The 25,248-nt window shown below is 35.8% G+C and overlaps 3 protein-coding genes across 3 annotated transcripts; all 3 read left to right on the plus strand.

The window, feature by feature from the left end:
* The first annotated feature begins 273 nt into the window (after positions 1-273).
* LOC133180355 (uncharacterized) lies at positions 274-2,341 on the plus strand. Its single transcript, XM_061314899.1, has 2 exons — positions 274-343; positions 763-2,341. The coding sequence occupies exon 2, from the start codon at positions 866-868 to the stop codon at positions 2,339-2,341; it is 1,476 nt and encodes a 491-aa protein (XP_061170883.1). The 5' UTR covers positions 274-343; positions 763-865.
* Positions 2,338-4,068, plus strand: LOC133180357 (uncharacterized). The gene has a single exon (XM_061314900.1). The coding sequence runs from the start codon at positions 2,338-2,340 to the stop codon at positions 4,066-4,068; it is 1,731 nt and encodes a 576-aa protein (XP_061170884.1).
* An 85-nt stretch (positions 4,069-4,153) lies between these two features.
* On the plus strand, positions 4,154-6,706 carry LOC133180358 (uncharacterized). The gene has a single exon (XM_061314901.1). It carries the CDS (start codon positions 4,154-4,156, stop codon positions 6,704-6,706), a length of 2,553 nt encoding a protein of 850 aa, XP_061170885.1.
* The last annotated feature ends 18,542 nt before the right edge of the window (positions 6,707-25,248 follow it).

Below are 25,248 nucleotides of genomic sequence, written 5' to 3' on the forward strand. Positions count from 1 at the left end.
TTAGGGTAAGGGATAATTTTCAAAAAACGAGTTTTTCACCCATTTTAAGTTAGATAAGCCCAAGAGAGAGCAATTATCTACAACATTTCCAAAAATCACAAAATTCCGCCGGTTTTTAAGCACTTTAGAGAAGTCGACCACTTATTTTTTTCAAATCCTGAACAATATTGATGTCATGTTATGCTCGTCTATGCTGTGTTCGATATTTCCAATTTTATCCGTACGCTACTGTTACCATATGTAAACTTATCCGGATATTAAGTTTTGAGAAAATTTAGGTAATTATGGCTTCGCGCCGCATGTTTCTGTAGATCTATTTACACGGCTTGGATGTCCACAAACTGTAAGTTTTTTATTGTTGCATTGTATAATCAATTCAGGTATTGTAAACTCTAAAATGTGCTTTGAGTATTTCATTTCTTGACATTTATTTAAAGGTAATAAGAGTTGTTTATTTGCTGCAAGAGGTCAGCTTATTCTAAAACATGCATTGGTACACATGATATATTTTCCAAGATGTTTCGATAATTACAATAGCACCTACTATTTTGTCTCTAATATTTTATGGAAATTACTTCTTCTATTTGTGCTTCCTAGTGTATGTGAATTTACATTTTTCACCTTTGTACTTAAGTCCTGTCCAAAATTTTCATTTTTTGGCATAACCTAAAACGTGAATTATGCTTTTTGTGTCAATTGTATATTTTTAATGAACCTTACAAGACTGTGCTTGTTCTTTACACATTGTATTTTACTTTGTAGTTTCTTACCCTCTCCGAGGAGGCAATAAAACATCCTAACATAAAGGCAGCTTAGGCTTGTTACTGCACAGTAAGAAAAGTTTGATTCTACACACCCACTCGCCATGAATAGTCTACCAGACAGACAACTACGGAGGACAAGAACACTCACTCAGGAAGCCCTCATGTTATTTGAAGAAAAAGTTGACCACTATAACAACAGGCTTAGAAGTGTGAGAAGAGACATTGATTCAGTTATCTTAGAATTTGAAGATGCCAAACCAACTGATAAGAACATTGTTCGAGCAATGAGAGCAGATCTTATTCAGTTTATGCAACAGTATAACAATGTGTCGAAAGAGTATGAATCATACCTGAAAGGAACTAGAACTCTAGCCAGTATAAGGGAAGAAACCTCACACAGATTGGTTGCCTCAACTGTACGCGCCAAAGTGGATCACGTGCAGAAGGAGATGGAAAAAGTGCTAGCAGACAGCAAACCACCGTTTGGTAGCTACAGACAACACTTAGCAGACAAACAGTCATCCATCGCCAGTTCAAGATGCAGTCCTCGACCACAGAGCAAGAGCCAATCTGGTTCGGACCTGACTACATTTATACAGCGGCAAGCCGCCAAGGCGGACCAGCAAGCAGCAAAACTAGAACTTCAATTTGCGGAAGAGGAGGCTCAGCTGTTAAAGAGACAAGTGGCCTTGGAGGCTGAACGCAAGGTCTTGGATAGTCGGAAAGCGGTGGCACTCGCACAGTCAACCTTTGCGGCGTTTGACGAAATACTAGGCGAGAATAAGGACAAAGAGACTGAGTATGAAGATCCCATGGAGAGGACGAGGGAATATATACAGAACTTGACAAACAGTCCAGATGATCGAGATGATGTGTCGTCAGTGTTACACTTCAGTGAGGCCCGAGATTTGAAACACTCAACGCCACAGAAGAGTCAGGGTGTACTGTCAACCCTCAACCCCCAGGCACCATCATTCTCTCCCCTTGCTTTCGATCATCTCGCAAAGTATATAGCCAAGAGGGATCTAATATCTGCTAGATTTACAATGTATGATGACAATCCTACACATTATATAGCTTGGAAGGCTACCTTCCAAAATATAGTGACCGAGGTTGGGGCAACACCTTTAGAACATCTCGATTTGCTCGTTAGATGGCTCGGACCAGATTCCAAGAAGCAAGTACAGAGTATCCGTTCAGCAAACGTTCAGGATCCAGAGAAAGCACTACAACTAGCTTGGGAACGCTTAGACCGTAGATTCGGAAGTCCTGAGATTATCGAAGACACGATTCAACGCAGGATCAAGGACTTTCCAAACTTATTGAACCACCAGAGGAAGGAATTCTTTGACCTCGCAGACCTTACCAGTGAGATAGAGGGAGTTAAGAACAATGATAAGAACTCTATTACCTTTGCATATTTTGACTCTTCTTATGGTGTGAATAAACTTGTAGCCAAATTACCATTCAATCTACAGGAGAAATGGACTCACAAAGCAAGTGAATACAAACTACACCACGATGGCCAGTATCCGCCGTTCACTTTTCTTCTTTCATACAAAATGTCGCAAAGATGAAAAACGATCCAGGATTTGTTTATGATTCTGAAAACAGAAGTCAAAATCAAAGGAATGTTGGACAGCCTGCGATCCCTAGAAGCAACCCTCCTGCAAGAAATGTGTCGACTAAAAAGACTGAAGTGGCCGTTGACCAAACTTCTATGACAATCTGTCCACTGCATGGTAAAAACCACTCATTAAACCAGTGCAGAGCATTCCGCCTGAAACCTCTAGAAGAAAGGATAAAATTCATTCGAGACAAACACATATGTTTAAAATGTGCGGATAAACGACACCTGGCAAAAAATTGCAAGTCAAATGCACCATGTGGCATATGCAAATCTAATGTACACCCCACGGCGCTTCACCTTGACCAAGACGATAAGGAAGTGACAGCCGCCTGCACACAAGTCTGTGGAACAACTCGTCCTACGAACAGATCATGTGCTAAGATACTCCAAGTGCGTGTATACCGAGAAGATAGACCAAGAGTAGCTCGGACTGTGTATGCCATCATAGATGATCAAAGTAACCAGACCCTGGCAACGTCTACTCTCTTTGACTTCTTCCAGGAAAAAGGTCCGGAACACAATTATATCTTAGTGTCCTGTGCTGGGAGAAAACCTACCTTTGGCAGACAGGGAATTGGCTATGTTGTGCAGTCTTTAGACCAGACGTGCTCGTTGAAACTGCCTACCTTTCTAGAATGTGACGACATTCCCAACAACAGGGACGAAATCCCTTCTCCCCAGGTGGCACGACAGTTTGCCCACTTACGAGACATATCCAAGCTCATTCCACGAGTGGACGATAAAGTAGAAATAGAAATGTTAATTGAGAGAGACCTCCTTGAAGTACATCACGTTAAGGAGCAGAAAGTAGCTGACCCGAGTCTGCCGTTTGCACAGAAACTTCGATTGGGATGGGTGGTCCTTGGGAAAGTGTGCTTAGGAGACACACATGTTTCGGAAGTAGTCAACACAAACAAGTCTTTCATTCTTCCAAGTGGACGACCCACCTTCTTTGAACCATGTGGGAACAAGCTTTCGGTGATCGACGATGTGTTCCAGAAAACTGAAAACGACGAAAAACCTGGACCATCTGTAGAAGACCAGAAATTTGTGGACATTATGAACTCTTCTTTCAAAAGAGGCAAAGATGGATGCTGGATAGCACCACTACCTTTCAAAGAGGATAGACCAACTCTACCCAATAATAAACCACAAGCTCAGAAACGAGCTCTGATGCTAGACAGCAGCTTCAGACGCAATCCTACAAAGCTCCTTCACGCTCAAGATTTCATGCAGAAAATCTTTGACCAGGGACACGCTGAGATAGCACCTAAGATTGCAGTAGATTCTGAATGCTGGTACTTACCATTGTTCGGGGTTTATCACCCCAGAAAACCTGAGTCTATACGTATGGTCTTCGACTCCTCTGCCGAATACGAAGGACTATCTTTGAATGAAGTATTGATCAAAGGGCCAGATATGACCAACAACCTCTTGGGCGTTCTACTTCGCTTTCGGCGGGACAAGATTGCTATCACTGGAGACATAGAGCAAATGTTCTACAATTTCAAGGTTACAGAGAAAGACCGTGACTTCTTGAGATTTCTTTGGCATCCCCGAGGTGACCTAAATGCACCATTACAAGAATACAGAATGACTGCACGTTTTTGGGAACACGCCGTCTCCTGCAATCGCCACATATGGGTTACGCAAAGCAGTACAGTATGCAGATAAGGATGTGCAAGAGTTTGTTACCAAGAACTTTTATGTGGACGATGGGTTAACTAGTTGCACAAGTGAGACAGAAGCAGTCAGCCTAATGAGAAGAACACAGAAGGCACTAATGGAAGGAGGACATCTTCGATTGCACAAATTTGCGTCCAACTCAAAGTCTGTTCTCCAGCAGTTTGACAGTGAAGACCTAGCCAAAGATCTCAAACACCTTGATTTTGGATGTGACACGCTTCCAGTTCAGCGAAGCTTAGGAGTCTCCTGGGATATAGAAACAGACTCTATAATTTTTCAAGTCTCGGGAAACCTGAAACCCTTTACTCGCAGAGGGGTTCTATCGACAATCAACAGTCTTTTTGACCCTATAGGTTTCACAGCTCCCGTCACCTTGCAAGGGAAACTGTTACTGAGGGAGATTATGTCAACAGTGAAACAGGTGGGCTGGGATGAGCCACTTCAACACAATTTCCTTATCCGATGGGAAAATTGGGTTAACTCACTACAGCCTTTAGGGGATGTTAAGATTCCACGCATGTATGGCAGATCCTCCCTGACCTCAGCAGATAACTTCAGTGTCCATATTTTCTGTGACGCCTCCAAAGAAGCCATCGCAGCAGTAGCTTACCTCAAATTGGTCTCAGGGAATACGACCGATGTTGGTTTTTTGGTTGGAAAAGCGAAAGTGGCGCCGACGCACGGACATACTATTCCCCGGTTGGAGTTATGTGCTGGAGTTCTTGCTGTTGAGCTGGCAGAAACTGTAGCAGAAGAATTGGTCATAGATAAAAGTGCAATTCGCTTTTATTCTGACAGTAAAGTAGTTCTAGGGTATATCTCAGCCGAGACGAGACGATTCCATGTTTATGTCTGCAATCGTGTCAGTCGTATTAGGTCAGTCTGCAGTCCGAAACAATGGGCCTATATCGCCACTGAATCCAATCCAGCTGACATTGCTACAAGAAGTTTCAAAACTGAAGAGCTCCCTCAGAGTGAATGGCTCAGAGGACCTGAATTTCTGTTTGACAAATTTGTTAGTGTGGAAGAGAGCTTCCCCCTACTTAATGCTGAGGATGACATTGAAATTAAGAAAGAAGTTGTGAGCATGAAAACTAAAACAGAGACTATTACAAATTCTACGCAAAAGATTTCAACCTGGAGTGAAAGATGCGCTAGATTCTCATCTTGGTATAGTCTGAGTAGAGCAATTGCCAATTTGAAGAAGCTTGCTATGAACTTTATGCGAGATAAACAGAAATCTCACTTACCTGTTGAGCTGTTTGTCATAAGGCAGATCCAACATGAAGTGTATGCAGAAGAAGTACAAGCAATTACAAAGGGGAGTAAACCACCTAGCCACAGCACTCTTCTACCACTGAACCCAGTTTTGGATCCTGACGGAATCCTTAGAGTTGGGGGTCGATTGAAACACAGTCCAACTGGCAGGTTCACAACTAAGGACCAGTGCCCCATCATAATTCCGAAGGGCCATCACATTGCGGTGCTTCTTATACGTCACTTTCACACGAGCATACACCACCAAGGACGTCATCTCACTGAGTCGGCTATCCGTGCAGCTGGCTTTTGGATTATTGGTGGGAAACGTCAAATCATTTCTATCATCAGGAGTTGTGTCATCTGCAAGAAACTTCGAGGCAGCTTCGGCTGGACAAAAATGGCAGATCTTCCTAGAGACCGACTAGAGACTGGCCCCCCATTCACCTTTGTGGGGATTGGTGTATTTGGACCGTGGCCTATTGTATTCAGAAAAACAAGAGGCATGCAGAGAATCCAAAACCGCTGGGCCATATTGTTCACGTGCATGGTGTCTCGAGCTGTCCATGTGGAGCTTATTGAAGAATTGAGCAGTGCGTCCTTCATCAATGCCCTGCGCAGGTTCACAGCTATTTGGGGACCAGTACAGCAATTCAGGTCAGACAGGGGAACCAATTTTGTGGGAGGAACCAAGGAACTGAACTTAGACGTCCACTTTATTGAGAAGGGTCCAGTAGCTAACTATTTGCAAAGCAATAAGATTTCCTGGATCTTCAACCCTCCCCACGCATCACATTTTGGTGGTGTGTGGGAAAGAATGATTGGTTGCTGTAGGAGAATTTTGGACGCCTTATTATTGGAGAACAAACATGATTTGACACACGAAGTACTCTCAACTTTCATGCTTGAAGTATGTGCCATTCTAAATGCTCGACCACTTGTACCCGTTTCGTCTGATCCGGAAAAACCTGAAGTACTAGCACCTTGTCAGCTGCTTACACAAAAGAATCCTCTACATGACTTTGCACTGCCAAACTGTAACTTGAAGGATGCTATCAAGAGCCAGTGGAAGAGGGTGCAGTACATGGCGGACATCTTCTGGACACGATGGCATTCGGAATATTTACACCTACTCCAAACGCGACCAAAGTGGGGATCGACCGGAATCCATTTCAACAAGGGTGACATAGTTCTTCTTAAAGACAATGAAGCACACAGAAATCATTGGCCAATGGCAGTGGTTGAAGATGCGTACGAGAGCGAGGACGGTTTGGTCCGTAAAGTCAAAGTCAGAGTTGCTCAAGGAGACAAGCGTACAACCTATGTCCGTCCAATCACTCAACTCGTAAAGTTGTTGGAGGTTGAATGAATATGTACATGTGACATGTGATGTGAAATTGGCTTTGTGTACTTATTTGCTTACCAAATGTCTATTGTGGTATTCATACGTGTGCAAATTTACCATTCATGATGTTACTTAGATTTTTGACAAATGTGTTGTGTCAAATTTTGCCTACTTATTGTTTTGTGCAAATTTTTCATTATTATGATTTAATCTATAGATATGGTGATTTCTGGTAGAAATCAAAAGGGGAGTGTCATGTTATGCTCGTCTATGCTGTGTTCGATATTTCCAATTTTATCCGTACGCTACTGTTACCATATGTAAACTTATCCGGATATTAAGTTTTGAGAAAATTTAGGTAATTATGGCTTCGCGCCGCATGTTTCTGTAGATCTATTTACACGGCTTGGATGTCCACAAACTGTAAGTTTTTTATTGTTGCATTGTATAATCAGTTCAGGTATTGTAAACTCTAAAATGTGCTTTGAGTATTTCATTTCTTGACATTTATTTAAAGGTAATAAGAGTTGTTTATTTGCTGCAAGAGGTCAGCTTATTCTAAAACATGGATTGGTACACATGATATACTTTCCAAGATGTTACGATAATTACAATAGCACCTACTATTTTGTCTCTAATATTTTATGGAAATTACTTCTTCTATTTGTGCTTCCTAGTGTATGTGAATTTACATTTTTCACCTTTGTACTTAAGTCCTGTCCAAAATTTTCATTTTTTGGCATAACCTAAAACGTGGATTATGCTTTTTGTGTCAATTGTATATTTTTATTGAACCTTATAAGACTGTGCTTGTTCTTTACACATTGTATTTTACTTTGTAGTTTCTTACCCTCTCCGAGGAGGCAATAAAACATCATAAAATAAAGACAGCTTAGGCTTGTTACTGCACAATTGAGATTTAGGTATACCCAAAAATTTGAAATTTTTTATTCCTTTTTACCGAGCTTTTTTTCTTACAGGGGGTTAGGCGGCGGTTAAATACCAACCCTTGAAAGTTAGGTTTATTTCCTAGCCCCCCTAGTTAAGCCTCTAACCCCCTGCAAATACAAGCCCAAATGGATTAAGTTACTTTTTACACTTTTCAATTTTCACCACCTAGGGTTACGTATTTAAACCTAGTGTTAGATATCAGCAACCATATTAATTTGTTATTTTGGGCCAGAACTACTTATTAATAACCTCAAATATATCCTAATATACGTTAATAATAATATAGGCTAGGTCAAAGATTAAGTTACAAAAAGTGTAAACAGGCACATAATTAGGGTTCAGGTAGTGGCTTTATTATGGAATTACGGAATCTATCAAGACCGATTCCTTCCCGATGGATTAGTGGTTACATCGAGATAACTGTAACAGCAATCGCCGGATGGTATTATATTGTCGATTTAAAATTTAATATTAAATGCCCCGCCACAGCATGATACGCCCGTCAAATGTTCAATTATCATAAGTTTAGAGTGCAAGAAAATCATGTCAACCTTGATACAAAAATTTCAATGATTTTTCCATTCCTTATAATGTTTAATACCTATACATCTAATGTGGTGTAGACATTAATTATAATAAATATTAGTTACATCATAGATTTCTCAACTGGTTGTGTAAGAGCATAACAAATGCACATCTGTAGCTTTGTTTATTGTATATTTATGATAACTTAATCTATACCATATTAATTTTGAAAATTAAAGGCTGACCATCAAGTGCCATATGCTATAAGAAAGAGACCAGCAGTTCTTCTGCCCAATTCCCAAACGATACAGATAAGAGCTGCTTGATCAGAGAAGCTCTAACAGAAATGATTGAGACAGCTAGCCTTCCTACAATGAACTCATTAATTAATCCTTAACTGGATGCATGTCACCTCACTACTCTCAAGGGATCTGCTTTGTAGTCTGTTGTTCAATAAAAATGCATATTTGTCATTTTGTTGAAAACATTTTTTTTTAATTTGTTACAAAGATTTATAACATGAAAAAAAATGTGTAATCTTGATGCAACATTTTAACAAGAGGCCCAAGGGCCTTAACGGTCACCTGAGTATAATACAACAATTTAGAAGTTAAATACACTGATAGTTGAAGCTTTGTTGCCCTAAAGCAAGAGAAGTAGGAAGATCAGGATCAACAAAATAATTAGTCTAGTATTCAGTATCAACTCATAAATTAAGTTCTAATCTGTCCCCCACTTAATACTATGCAGACTATTAACAAACTATTAGTGCTTCTGTACTATTTATAATCCATACTAAGACCTCTAGCATTGACCTCTCTTATGGTCTTTGAAGAACTTTTAATAAGATAAGTTATTTTTGTCTCATTTTTATTTATCTATAACTTACAGGTCTACCTGTTTATTAAAACTAAGAAAGTACTTTTTTAATTATACGATAAACATTCTTGCATAATTATCTTATTCTATTAACCTTTCAAATACATTATTTACAGTGATTAATTATCAAAGGTGAATGGAAAAGGGGAATAACTTCTCTCAGTAGAATACAAATTAATAGAGCCCTGCCCAGGACCAGAATGCTTAGACCAATGGTTCAGATGTTTAAAAATCTGGTAGAAATACGCTTTCTCATATCATTTAAACTTTTACTCAGTTTGCTTCCAATATGTCCAGAAGCAGAGAAGAATTTCACAGGTACAATGCATTTTCACTACAGATTCAACAAAGCCTTACCCTAACACCAGAACCCAAGACCAAGGGTCAAGAAATTTACAAATTTGGAAGAGTTACCCTCATCATCATAACTATGGACTTCAAAGAATTAACACTTTTCCACTATATTATCAAAAGCCGCCCCCGCCCCCCCTTCGTTATGCCAGAACCCCTGACCCTAGGACCACAAGATTTAAAAATTCTGTTCGAAGCTCCCATTTTCATCATAGCTAAGCAATTTATTTATCAGCTCAACACAAAGGAGCAGACAGGATTAATTAATGATTAATAGAATTAATGCTTTTTCACTATATAATCAATAGAGCCCCCCCCCCCCCCCCAAGAACCCCAAAAACTGAGGCCATATATTTAAAAATTTTGGAAGAGGCATCCTTGCCTATCATAATCATGCACTTAGTTTGTTTATATAATCTCCAGTAGCAGAGAAGAAGATTTTCAAAGAATCAATGCATTTTCACTATATAATCAATAGAGCCCCGCCCTAACACCAGAACCCCTGACCCAGGGGCCAAGAAATTCACAATTTTTGAAAAGGCATCCTTATGCATCATAACCATGTACTTAGTTTGTTTAAATAATACCCAGGAGCAGAGAAGAAGATTTTCAAAGAATTAAAGCATTTTCACTATATAATCAATAGAGCCCCGCCCTAACACCAGAACCCCTGTCCCAGGGGCCATGGCTTTCAAAATTCTGGAAGAGGCCCACCTCCTCATCATAACTATGTACTTAGTTTATCACCTTAATGCGCAGGAGCAGAGGAGAAGATTTTCAAAGAATTAATGCATTTTCACCATATAGTCGATAGAGCCCCGCCCTAACACCAGAACCCCTGACCCTGGGGCCATGAAATTCACAATTATGGAAGAGGGACTCTTGCTCATCATAACTATGTACTTAGTTACTTTATTTAATATCCAGTAGCAGAGAAGAAGATTTTCAAAGAATTAATGCATTTTCACTATATAATCTATAGATCCCTGCCCTAACACCAGAACCCCTGACCCTGGGGCCATGAAATTCACAATTTTTGAAAAAGGCACTTTTGCTCATCATAACTATGTACTTAGTTACTTTATTTAATACCCAGGAGCAAAGAAGAAGATTTTCAAAGAATTAATGCTTTTTCACTATATAATCTATAGAGCCCCACCCTAACACCAGAACCCCTGACCCTGGGGCCATGAATTTCACAATTTTGGAAGAGGCACTCTTGTTCATCATAACTATGTACTTAGTTCCTTTATTTAATACCCAGGAGCAGAGAAGAAGATTTTCAAAGAAATAATGCATTTTCACTATATATAATCAATAGAGCCCCACCCTAACACCAGAACCCCTGACCCTGGGACCATGAATTTCACAATTTTGGAAGAGGCACTCTTGCTCATCATAACTATGTACTTAGTAACTTTATTTAATACCCAGGAGCAGAGAAGAAGATTTTCAAAGAAATAATGCACTTTCACTATATGATCTATATAGCCCCACCCTGGGGACAGAACCCCTGACCCTGGGGCCATGAATTTCACAATTTTGATAGAGGGCTCCATGCTTATTACAATGATGCCAACAGTTTGACTGCTTGATGTCCAGGAGTAAAGAAGAAGATTTTTAAAGATTGCATTATTTTTGGTGGTTTTAGCCCCACCCCTCAGGCCCCAGGGGGGCAGGGACCATGGAATTCACAATTTTTGTTCCCCTTCACCCATAGATGCTATATGCCAAAATTGGTTGAAATTGGTTCAGTGGTTCCAGAGAAGAAGCTAAAAATGTTCAAAAGTTTACGACCGATTGACGACGAACGATACGACGAACGACGACAGACAAAAACAGATAGCAATAGGTCACCTGAGTGACTCAGGTGACCTAATAAATTTAAGGTTACTGCATGACCCTTAGATTTTGTAGGGACTACCTACCATAAAACATTTGTTTTATACTTTGTGATGTTTTTTTTTTCATATTTAATGACTGGTTTTAAGCTGCAATTCATACAGACAGACTTGGACATGCTAATTTCAATATACTAGTACCCCCCCCCCTTTTTTAATTTAAAATAAAAAAAAATGATATTATACAATATCAAATTAGTTTTAATTATACTGTATATTATCAAACTAGTTTTCATTACTTTACACCAAATTTATTTTGAAAGTTAGGCTAGCCAACAAGAACGATTTAATCCAGAGGCTGATTCCTTTGCCCAATTACCAAGAGATACAGATAACATCTGCTTGATCAGAGATGCTCTACCAGTTTTCTCCTCACACTAAACTCATTAATTTATCTTTAATTTGACATGCAATTTTCTATTATCAAAGTATATTAAAAGATGGTTACGACAGAGAGAAACACAAAGAAAAGGTTGAATCACCGAGAAATAAAACAAAACGCCTTTAGGAAGACTTCAATTCAGAACGCGAACAAACGGAGATAAAAAAAAAAAAACGACAGTAAAATGTTAAGAGAACTTTATTATTTCATATTGCAATGAAAGAAGCACTTAAACAAAATACGAAGAAAGTAGCAACAAATTTAAGAAAATTATAATTGATGCCTGCAATGATAAGAGCTACATGGACATTTGGCAAATGTTTGCATTATCAAGTGTTCTTGGAAATCCTCTTTTCAGTGTATGCTCAACTAGGAAATGCAAATATCCGAAAAGATTTATATCGTTTAAAAAGCCACAACATGTTTGCAGTGGAAAAATACAATACATTATGTGGACATCGACAAGGAAGGACACGAGAAACTGAAACTAGATACCGAATCATTTTCTTCCGGCCCTTCCCATAGAAGTGGCAAAAGCACCAACACAAATTGAAATAGAGAGATGGGGACTGATGTACCAAAGAAACGAGAGAGGGAAAAGAATATGACAGAAAAGCAAAGGAAGATGAAGAAAACTAAAAGAAAATAACGGCAAACCAAGAGGTGGTGGAAGGTAAATGCAATACGCAGACCAAACATAAAAATAATCATGTGAAAGAAACAGATCAAGCATCAGAGAATACAAAGCAGAAGAAAGACGGAAAGAGAACGTTGTTTATCTGAAAGTGTAACGCAGAATACGTCATTGATTAATGAAACTGGAAAATTTTGCTAAAAAGGTATGTTGTTATGTTGTACAGGGACCAGCCTTAGTCAAAGAGGAAGTGTATGTGCAATGTTTGCATAAAGTTGGAGGAGAATTGGAGAAATCTCAAATTTATTGGCCAAAATGTGTGGTTGATGAATGTTGATATAGTATTGATGTTGTTTGTGAAATTGGTGAGCCAAATAAAGGTGGAACAAGGTGGGAGAGAGTGTTTGGGTGCCGATAGTTAAGAACATCAAAGAATAAATGAAATCATGTGAGAAATCTACATGGCATTTTTTGTCAGTGGTGTAACATTGATTATAAGTGGTGTAACGATGTATCTAATGCCAATGTTTTCAATTTTAAAGATGTTATAGTTCATTGTTTATAAAACAATCATGAGAATTAAGAAATAAATAAATGTATTATGTAATAAAGAATATATAAGTAATTTTGTGAGTGATAATTTTCTTGTATTTTACATTTTCAAAAGGCTGCATACTTCTAAAAATTTAAAAAATAATTGTGTTTGAATTTTTTCTCCATTATTTATATACAGCCGATGCACACTAAGAGGCCTGATCAGTTGAACGAAGATGTTATTAGGAATATTAGTGAACCTCCTGTGATTGAGGATTGGGGAAGACTGCATCCTTGAACATCAAGCAGAGGGTTTCGGTTATAGGGGAAGTCACTAAGGTAAATAAATATTATTGAAAGATCAAAGACTTTCATAAGACTAAATAGGAACATTTTTTTGTAAAATCTTCATAGTTTTGTTTGTTTATTGTTTAACGTAACTCTTGAGAATTTTTCACTCATATGGAGACGCCACCACTTGCCGGTGGAGAGCTACAAATTTTTACCTTTACTCGGCACTCAGGGCCATTGAGCAATGAGGGATCTTTTTCGTGCCAGCACCTACTGCGACACGGGACCTCGGTTTACACGGTCTCATCCGAAGGATCGGCATGCCACATATAAGGGTATTCTTGTTTAATTACTGTATTTGCATTTCTCCCTGCATTGAGCGAAGAAATGGAAATGTACATTATACCCTCATTATACATTATTTATAACCGTAGTACACATATACATACATGCATGTACCTAGCTCCCCCACAAAAGAACTCGAGCAAAAAGAAATGTAAATTTTAATATTGAAAGCTCTCTGTTTCAATATTAATTGATTTGCATTTTAGGCCCTAAATGCACTTTTTATGCATGTCTAATAAAATTCATAACCTGGGGAGTTCATCAAACTGGCTCATTTATTCCTTGAGTCTAGAGTACGATTTATTACTCTTTTCTGTGATACCTGTCACTCATTTTCTGGGATGATTCGTTTACTCTTTGGACAAGTTTTTGTGTCTGGTCTTCCATGTCCATAATTCGTTGCAGCAAGCCCTTGCAACCAATGCACAAAAAACTGCCATAATTTTCTTGACGTTTGAATGACACATGAAAAAAAAATCTCTGCTATACTAGAACTTGGTATTTCCTTACCATCTTTGCTTCTTACATAGTAACGTTGTTTACTTTCTTGTGCACAAGCGATACAGATATCGATGTTTGGAACATTACTTCCGCGGTGTCGCCATTATGTAACAGGTTTTGGATTATTAAAGAATAACAGCCTGTTGAGGGTTCTTTTGACAAGTCTTTATTGCCAGAGAATGAGGAAATCATATGATGAAATCAAATGATGAAACCCTGCAATATTAACAATATAACAAGTGTAAATATTTAAGCATAAAAACACAATGATTGTCAAGGGAGATAATTCATTATACATAGAATATACATATATTTCTCCGCGATTAAAGAACAATCAATTCCCATCATAAAACTTTACAATAATTATCATCATAATGTATTTGAGCATTATATATTATTGAATAATCATAAAATCACTATATGCATACCATTCTATGGGAATAGGTGTGTAACTGCAAGCAATAATGCTGCATATATACAATATGTATACAGTCTCAGAGTTATCTATATATTAATTACACAATATTACACACCAGATCATAAAAATATGTTACCTTAAAAATATATAACAATGAGATCTTTCTATTTACATCATACTTTAAAATATCATTCTCACTGATCTCATTTACTCAGGGAACGGCTTGGAAATAGATCAAGTATGCAAAATTACAGATTGGACATTTATTTTAAATATAAGAATCATTTTAATATTAGTAATAAATTGTTAACTTACCAGAAGGAGAAGAAAAGTCTGTCTCTATAAAAAGGTCATAGTCAAATTGTCAGATAACCAAATACACATGATGACTGACAAACCTCTGGACAAAGAATGTCCAGAAAACCAAGAACCTTCTGGAGGGAAAAACATGAACCAATCCCCAAGTAAAATACAAAGTAAAACACCAATGAAATTAAAAGGAACATCCAACATTAGGCCTGGATATAATTAATGACCTAAGGTCATTTCTATCTATATACACCTATTGACAGACCATGGGTGAATGCACACAAAAGGCTTTAAACTGAATAATTATATTATTCAATATGTGCATTTCAAATAAAAATAAATATAACATATGACACTTACCATACATGTACATAATATATACATGTGTGCAAAGAAAAATAATAAAATATGTATCTTCCACAATTAAAATTCAGAGTCAATGTTTTTTTAACAGCGCCGCCCCGTGGTGTAAATTTTATCTACAGTATGCTCCAAGGCGTTTGAGTGGGGGGTCAACTTGCCTGACCTAGGCTAGTCAGGCCGCAGTTGTGGACGTTTCGTTGAACGAGTTAACATTACAATGAAAACAAACTTACAGATTAACCTGTACAATAAATGATTATTAAAATCAGGTGAAATGGAGGTGAAATAATGTATTCTTTATTTAGGAATTTAAAGTTTCATCTGAATATTTGACCAAAGGGGTGTTTTTCGTACTAAATAATCAAAATTTTTAAAAGAAATACTCATAACAGAAAGGAATAACATAGGTACGCCCTTCTAAAAACTGTGCACGATCATAGTCTTCAAATAAGTACGTAGGGAATCGAAGTTTCCGGATTGTCAAAGAATAATTACGCAATGTTGCTAAATGCGTCTTCCTGAAGAGAGAAACTTGTAATTTTGAAAGTATTGCAGATATAAATGCCATTAAATTTTGTTTTTCACCGGGAAATTAACATCAAAGCCTTAACATTAACGAATAAATCCCCTGTGAACCTTCCCAATGGAATGCAGCATCTTGGCTGCTGGTCGAAGATGTACATGTAATTGGATCCGTATGTTTATCTTCAGCCAAACTTGGGGAAGTGGTCAGTCAGAATGGAAGCAAACAGGGTGGGGATTTTCTACAGTTAAAATAATAATCAGTAGTAATGATTCTCTTGATTAGGTTAAATTTTGAATGAATATTGTTATTAGAGTTTGTTTGGGGTTTTATTTTTTCATTAGTGGTTCTAGAATATTTCCACTCTCTTGTTCTCTCTTTTTTTTTTAAATTAAATTTATTTATTTATTTTTTTTTATGCTCATTAATTATCAGGATATTTGTTTTAGGGGTTTTCTATGGTAAAGTGAACTATTTGAATTTAAACTAGGTGGTGTAATGAGCTCTTGATTCAAAAGTGTTCAACAACAGATATATCAATTGTGTGGGGGTGGGGGGGTGGGGGGTCTTACTTTCCAGTGAGATATTTTCTATAGAAAAAGAATATTAATTTATTATGAATTTCTCTTTATTCTTTCCGTGGCGGCAATCTATATCTAAATCGGAAGCTTTTTTAAAGTAAACTACATAAAACTTCATCTATATATGTGATTTAAAAAAATCGCTCTGAAAAACAAAAATAAAATACTTTCCCTGCAGATAAAGACACTATTCGCTCAACCCAGATTGAAACGTTACCAAAAAAATTATTAGCAACTCTCTTTTCCACTTGATAACAAAAGAAAATGTTGTCTAGATTAAGTATTTTTGACAAGAAAGGCACCCTTTTTATACTCCAGAGATATAGAACATATAATGAATTATAATAGCTGCATAAAATGTTTGGTGTGATGAAAGCACCATTTTAAAAAGACTGTTAAAAGTTTAATACAAAAGAAATAATAAACTTTAGAAGACAAAATGAAGTGAATAGAAATAAATTCGAAAACCGTAAAATATTTATACTACTTCTTTTGTGTTCAAAAATGCTCTAAAATATGACTTACACTAAAATGTTTAATATGCACATAATAATGAATAATACTCATGTATACATATATATCTATATCTATATGACACAAATATATACACAGACATACATACAAATATATGTACACAATGACATACATACAAATACACATATACACCTATATATACACTTACGTATATATACATATTTATTATATATCATTCTTTTTGTCGCATATGAATTCGAAAACCCTTATCCATACACTTGTATATGGTATGAATTCGAAATCAACCGTTAATCATATCAGTGATAAATTCGCTGAAATAAGTCATGAACTTATTTGAAAGCCGTCAAAAAAAAAAAAGACAACAATGCGGACGAAGAATAAATAACCTTTTGCTAACATATTAAAATAAATAAAATTTTTGTTGTACATGAAAAAAAAATATACATTATAGTTAAATGTAGGTTGCGGAAGTTAATAATTATTTTCCTGACAGCTGAGCAAAAAACGATAAAATAATCGAAAAGGCTGTCGAAATGAAATAAAATCTACTGGTTAAAAATAATAATACAGTTTGAGTTTAAAATTAAAATAAAAATATTATTAAAAATAAAATGTTCTCCTTTTTTTCTTAGAAAAAAATCAGTCTGTTAGCAGAGGAAATTTTGACCAACAAGAGATTATTTTACCAACAAGAGTTTATTTTACCAACATGAGTTTCAGGTAGGGTTAGGTTATTTTTGTAAAAGGGAATAAAAAGTGACCAAAGCCAAAAAAGGAAAAGGAAGCAGCTTGGTTTAGAAAACGTTTGGATGTAATTGTTTATGAGCAGGATTATTGTCCAAATTGCATGTACATGTATTGTCAATTTTGAGTGGGTAAAATATACTTTGATGTGCTATCACGATATATGCGCAATATGGTTGACTTAATATTTTTTTAAGAACAACTGCCTGGTTATATGATATAGAAATAAGTCCTGGAACTTGAATTGAAGTGTCTGTTAATTTATTTGTAAATGCGAAGTTTGGCCAGTTTACTATCAGTTTAGGGGTAATAAAACCGATAACAGCTATATTGTCAATGGTGGCTGGTTGTCTGACATTCCAATGGGATAAGCACATGGGAAGATTCAAAGCCTTAATTATAACACAATTAAACATTTTCTTGCAGTAGTCATCAAGTATTAGTTTCAATAGAACTAATCGGCCGTGTAAATTGAAAGGTTGGAATTGCTGACACTGATTTTGTTGAAAGTAATGCTGCCGCTATCGTTTTGAATTTATAAAACAACCAAAATTGTATTTCACCATCTAATGATGGTTCTGCTAAATTTGAATAAATATTATTATCTTGTTTTGTCCGTTTTATAACAGTTTTAAGACTCAAATCAAAAGTTTTATCTTTAGCCAAGATAGCGTTCATTTTATGCTTATAAATTTTGAATGAAGGCGTTTTGATTGATATCGCTTCTTGAAATGTAGTATTAGCAATTAGTGATGCTAGCGCATCTTCATGAAAGAAATGTTGGAGTAAAGCTAAACTTACAGGATGCAACTTAGTTATATTTTGCGTTACTTTCTAACAGCTAGCAATCAGAGGTAAAAATTTGTAAGTTTCTGTTAATAGTGTACAATGACATGGAATATTAATAATGCAAAAATCACACCCTTGCACTTGTGTTAAAGAATCATTACAATGCATCGTTATTATGTTAGTTTGATATACAGATCAGTATTAGTTATTTGAATCATATGAGGTTTTAAGACATTTGTAAGGAAGCGGAAATTGCATGCAGCTTTCATTTGTCTGGTTCAGCTTGAAATAAGGTTAATAAACAATCCGTGCTATCATTAGTAGCCAACAAATTTGGTTTTTGAAAACAATGTACTGGATTTGTTATCTAACATTGTGACATAGTCCTGGCCGAAAGTGTTGTATAAAATTTATTATCATTAGAATGTAACAAATAATCTGGTAAATTCAATAGCTGAGACGCATGATTAAGTGTATAATTAATTGGTACTGGGAAGGACATTACTTTATATGCTGTAAATGACCTATCATATGTGGCCAAGGGAAAACGAACAGACAAGTATATAATAACGAATTGTTGCGGAGCATAGTAAATTTTGCAAATTTATAATAATATGAAGGATCCTTTATAATTATCTTATATCCCATATTGTCAGTATCTAAAGTTTTCTGAATATCATTAGTAGTTTTGGTAATGACATTCGGAGGAATAATCCATGATGATAATTTTCCTTCTGCCAAATCAGAGAGAGAAGATCATAAATTTGACAAAAATGTTTCCATCATGAAATCGTTATTTAAATGTTTTATTAAGTAACTGGAAAATATTGACATAAGAGAGGGAAGTTCTTTATCTACAACCATGATTTCTCTAATGACTTAATTTATTGCTCTTCCATTTTGTTTTATCCCCTTGACGGCATTTGTGATCCAGTCATCGACATGAGTAATAAAAGAAGAAAAATCTCCCCCAAATCTTTGTAGTGCTCTAGCGATTTTGTTTTCCCGTTTTGTTATCTGGTTAATGTGTTGTGCCAAGACGTTAACATCGTTAGAAGTTGCTATTCCAAAATACTTTTATGACATTTCCCCGACAAAAGGTAAAAGAGCTCGTTTCGCTCGAGACTTGACTGTTAACGTTGTTTGCGGAATTAAAGCATACACCAAATCTTTTGTAGATTTGAGATATGTTTTCAGCTTGTTTCGTATAACATTTATGTTGATCGACAACTGATGTAATACCAGGCAGTATTTTTGATTTGACAATGCATCCTTTCTTTTCGTTTTTTTTCCCTCAAAACCTTTGTGTATTATTTTAATTCCTGAATAACTTCCATCATAACACTAGGTAAAATTTCTTCCCGTGCATCCTGATTTTTCTGACAATACGCTCTAAGTGATTGAGCTAGTGTAGAATTTATTCTTTCACATGCAACATTGTTTTGTGGATGATACGAGCTTGTAACATGCCGAATCATTTGAAATATTTTACATAAAACCTGAACTATCTTTGACATAAAGTTTTGTCCCCTATCGCTGAACATGTACGTGGAGCCCCATATCTTATAAATATTTCTTTGTATAATAATTGTGCAACCTCTGTTGCCTCTTGCGTTTTCATGGGTAATGCCTCTGACCAATGTGACAATGAATCTCTTACTAATAAAATAAATTGATACGCTTGTTTTGTCTTCGGTAAGCCTGCCATTATATCCATATGACATCTGGCAAATGTTCCTTCTAAAGGTAAGGGTTGTAGCGGCGCGGCCCTACATGTATTTGCTGTATTTCGCTATACACGTTGACAGATATCACACGATGTAACATAATCATAAACATTTTGATACATCCCTGGCCAGAAATATTTTTGTTTTATAGCCACATATGTTCTGTGAACCCCCAGATGACAGCCACCAGCTAATGAATCATGATAAGATTCTAGGACATCATTTCTTAAAGATTGGGGAACAGCCATTTTTTTTATGATCGTTTCCGGTTTAGATTTTTTCTTTGATCTCGGTTGAAAAATAAATATGAAACAAGACGTTATGAACCAATTCGTATTGATTTGCTTCATACGGAACCGCTTTGGCTCTTTTGGGGTCAGCTGAAAGTGTACCATCTTGCAAATATTTATAGATATGTTTCAAATAGGGACATTGAAGTCAACTTTTCATATTTACGAAATGACTCTGGAACATTACAATTCCAAATTCCTTCAAGATCTGAGGACCTTCCCTCACCAGAGCGGCTCACAGGTGTTAGGGAGTGGTTCTGTTGCCCAACCTGTATAAAATGTAAGCAGAGACAGACACAATCCAGTTTCTGACTGAATCATGTCCGCCCGGCCGCTCATTTTTACACCAGGTGTACCCTTGTAGCTTTACATCTCCATATTTGTAACTCCTTCGAAATTTCCAATAATTACTTTAACTTTTAATTTGAATTTCAATTACCATTATTCTGTCCTCCAACACTCTTTAATTTCCTAATGCACTTTAAAAATTATTTTCTACCTTTTGCATAATCTTTAAATTTTAATTGGTGTAGCTAGTTTATACCAACGACTGACCTCTGGTCACTTTAAAACTATTGGTTGCTCCTTCCTCCTAACCAAATATATCATCTGTCAAACAACTTAAACAACCGCATTCCAAGAAATTTTCTTGGAATCGTATAGGTGAAAAGGTCAAACCCTTAGTGGTCAGCATCTCTCATTCTTTTTATTTATAGAGTTAGCATCAGTTATCTCTCTCAGCACAATACACACAATTATTTTACTTTCTTATTTTTATGCAATATTTGTTACGACAAATTCCCTCTACTAATAAAAAATCTTGTCCGCAATATTTGTTTTTTTTTATTCAAAAAAAAAAAAAGATATTGATTAATTTGTCTCGCTGAGAAGTTTAAATAGAGCCGAATATTGAAAATGATCGTTTTCTATAATGTTTTCATTAAATTTACATGAAAGTGGGTGTTTATTTAAAAATCTGTCTTTACATAAAACTTCGTCCGGAAAAGGATCATATCCGTGATTTTGATTAGGATATTTTCAAAGATCCATATAATGAAATTCCTTCCCACAATAAATACAAAACCTCCCACTTTTTATTTCGTTCTTACATTCAGGATGAACTCGAGTGAAACAACATGCAACCCTATAAATAATGTTGGATCGCGGACACATTATTGCACAATATGCGCATATAAATGTAAAAGTAATTTCAACACCTAGCAAATCCGAAGGAGGATCCAATCATAATAAGATGTACGAAGTTGTTCTCTCACACATTTTTTTTTTTATTTCGACTTCAAATATACATGTACATCAGTGTTTCCGTTATAAGTTAATGGAAATACTTTCCACGGCGGCATTCTATATACATCTGACGCTTTTAATAAATACGTTGCCGATATCTTTCCACGGCGGCATTCTATATTCATCTGACGCTTTTAATAAATACGTTGCTGATGTCTTTGAACATGCAAACAACTGAAAATACATGATCAATAGATCACAAGACGTGCCTGGAGCATGTTCTAAAGTATAAAAATCCAGTAAACAAAGTAAATAATCAAAACAGAAGAAATCCGAAAAATTGACTTATTGCCAATAAATGTATCCAGTCTCCATACCTCGAAAAGAAAATTGTCGAATAAAGTTTAATAATTTATTTAAAGTTATATTGCGAAACAGACGTTGAATAATTTCGTCATTTGTTATTGGAATAAGCAATGGAGTATGAAAAATTTTGCAATTTGTTAAAGAAAAATACTGGGCAACACATTCGGACTGCTTGATCATGTATTTTGTAATAGGTACCTTATAAATTTTCATTTTATTACCTTTTTTTCAGATGGCTTGAACAAAGAATATATAAGAATATATAGATATATATCAATACATATGGCGTATAAATACAAACACAGAGATATATAGTTAAAAATACACTGTCAAAAAAAAAGAAATTACAATATATCAATCACACAAAAAAAATGAAAAAAAATACAGTTTGCCTAGGCTTTTTACCTGAGTAGAGGAAGGCTCTTTAGAATAGCAAACTGCAGTGAGACCCGGATTCTACACCATTTATCATAACCGGGTCAACCTCATTCTGGACTCCAGCCTAATTGTTTTGTGTCCCTATACCTCAACCATTGAAGTTTGAGGAGGCAGAGTCCCGAACACTAGAAAAAATACGAAGGAGGATCCAAATCATAATAAGATGTACGAAGTTGTTCTCTCACACATTTTTTTTTTATTTCGACTTCCAATATGCGTCAGTGTTTCCGTTATAAATTAATGGAAATACTTTCCACGGCGGCATTCTATATACATCTGACGCTGTTAATAAATACGGTGCCGATATCTTTCCACGGCGGCATTCTATATACATCTGACACTTTAAATAAATACGTTGCTGATATCTTTGAACATGCAAACAACTGAAAATACATGATCAATAGATCACAAGACGTGCCTGGAGCATGTTCTAAAGTATAAAAATCCAGTAAACAAAGTAAATATTCAAAACAGAAGAAATCCGAAAAAATGACTAATTGCCAATAACTGTATTCAGTCTCCATACCTCGAAAAGAAAATTGTTGAATAAAGTTGAATAATGTATTTAAAGTTATATTGCGAAACAGACGTTGAATAATTTCGTCATTTGTTATTTGAATAGGCAATAGAGTATGAAAAATTTTGCAATTTGTTAAAAAAAAAAATACTCGGCAACACACTCGGACTGCTTGATCATGTATTTTGTAATAGGTACCTTATAAAATTTCGTTTTATTATTTTTTTTTCAGGTGGCTTGAACAAAGAATATATAAGAATATATAGATATATATCACTATATATGAAGTATAAATACAAACACAGAGATATGTAGTTAAAAAATACACTGTCACAAAAAAAATTACAATATATTAATCACACAAAAAAAAATTGAAAAAAGTATGTACACTTTGCCTAGGCTTTTTACCTGGGTAGAGGAAGGCTCTTTAGAATAGCAAACTGCAGTGAGACCCGGATTCTCCACCATTTATCATAACTGGGTCAACCTCATTCTGGACTCCAGCCTAATTGTATTGTTTCCCTTTACCTGAACCATTGAAGTTTGAGGAGGCAGAGTCCCGAATGACATTGGGCCGATCATGCATTTTGTTCATATAACCCGGGATCTCAGGCTATGCCAGTGAGAATACACACCAAGTGGAATAACTCTAATAATCCCTTAGCTTGGTCGGAGTGACGGAAGTCAACATTTTATTTTTACGAAATGACTCTGAAATATTACAATTCCAAATTCCTTGATGATCTGAGGACCTTTCCTCACCAGAGCAGCTCACAGGTGTTAGGGAGTGGCTCTGTTGCCAAACCCGTATAAAATGTAAGCAGAGACAGACACAATCCAGTTTCTGACTGAATCATGTCCGCCCGGCCGCTCATTTTTATACTAGGTGTACCCTTGTAGCTTTACATCTCCATATTTGTAACTCCTTCAAAATTTGCAATAATAACTTTAAATTTTAATTTGAATTTCATTACCATTATTCTGTCCTCCAACACTCTTTAATTTCCTATTGTACTTTAAAAATCTTTTTCTGTCTTTTGCATAATCTTTAAATTTTAATTGGTGTAGCTAATTTATACCAACAACTGACCTCTGGTTACTTTAAAACTATTGGTTGTTCCTTCCTCCTAACCAAATATATCATCTGTCAAACAACTTAAACAACCGCATTCCAAGAAATTTTCTTGGAATCGTATAGGTGAAAAGGTCAAACCCTTAGTGGTCAGCATCTCTCATTCTTTTTATTTATAGAGTTAGCATCCGTTATCTCTCTCAGCACAATACACACAATTATTTTACTTTCTTATTTTTATGCAATTTTTGTTACGATAAATTCAACATACTATTAAAAAAATCTTGTCTGCAATATTTGTTTTTTTTTAAGTAAGATATTGATTAATTTGTCTCGCTGAGAAGTTTAAATAAAGCCGAATATTGAAAATGATCGTTGTCTATGTTTTCATTCAATTTACATGAAAGTGGATGTTTATTTAAAAATCTATCTTTATAAAAGTTTTATAAAAACGCGCAAGTCTACAAAATGATCTCACCTGTATAAAATGCAAGCAGAGACAGACACAATCCAGTTTCTGACTGAACGACGTCTGCCCGTCCGCTCATTTTATACCAGGTGTACCCTTGTAGTTTTACATCTCCATATTTGTAACTCCCTCGAAATTTGCCATAATTACTTTAAATTTTAACTTGAATTTCAATTACCATTATTCTGTCCTCCAACACTCCTTCATTTCCTAATGCACTTTAAAAATCATTTTCTACCTTTTGCATAATCTTTAAGTATTCTTTGTTGTACCTAATTTATACCAACAATTGACCTCTGGTCACCTCAATACTGTTGGTTGCTCCTTTCTCCTAACCAAATACATTTGTTGATAAACAAGTAACAAAGTGCATTCCAATGCATAATTTTCTTGGAACCGCACAGGTTAAAGGTCAAACCCTAGTGGCCAGCATCTCTCATTATTTTTATTTATACAGTTAGCCTTCGTTATCTCTCTCAGCACAATACACCCAATTATTTTACTGTCTTATTTTTATGCATTTTTTTCGTTACGATAAATTCCCCCTACTATTAAAAAAATCTTGTCCACAAGATTTGTTTCCAAAAAAAAAAAAAAATTAAGATATTGAATAATTATTTTCGCTGAGAAGTTTAAATAAAGCCGAACATTGAAAATGAAAGTTGTCCGTAATGTTTTCATTAAATTTACATGAAAGTGGATGTCCATTTAAAAATCTATCTTTACCTAAAATTTCGTCCGGAAAAGGATCATACATATGATTATGATTAGAATATTTTCGAAGATCCCTATAATGAAATTCTTTTCCACAATAAATACAAAACCTCCCACTTTTTATTTCATTTCTACAATCAGGATGAACTCGAGTGCCACAACATGCAACCCTATAAAGAATATTGGGTCGGGGACACATTGTTGCACAATAT

This window comes from Saccostrea echinata, unplaced genomic scaffold (genome assembly GCF_033153115.1).
Source record: "Saccostrea echinata isolate AGI-Se365-2 ecotype Australia unplaced genomic scaffold, CSIRO_AGI_Sech_v1 ptg000006l, whole genome shotgun sequence".
NCBI classification, from domain to species: Eukaryota; Metazoa; Mollusca; class Bivalvia; order Ostreida; family Ostreidae; genus Saccostrea; species Saccostrea echinata.

Bases quoted from the DNA above. Each gene is read 5' to 3' on its own strand.
- LOC133180355 (XM_061314899.1), top strand. From the start codon at position 866: ATGAATAGTCTACCAGACAGACAACTACGGAGGACAAGAACACTCACT.
- LOC133180357 (XM_061314900.1), top strand. From the start codon at position 2,338: ATGAAAAACGATCCAGGATTTGTTTATGATTCTGAAAACAGAAGTCAA.
- LOC133180358 (XM_061314901.1), top strand. From the start codon at position 4,154: ATGAGAAGAACACAGAAGGCACTAATGGAAGGAGGACATCTTCGATTG.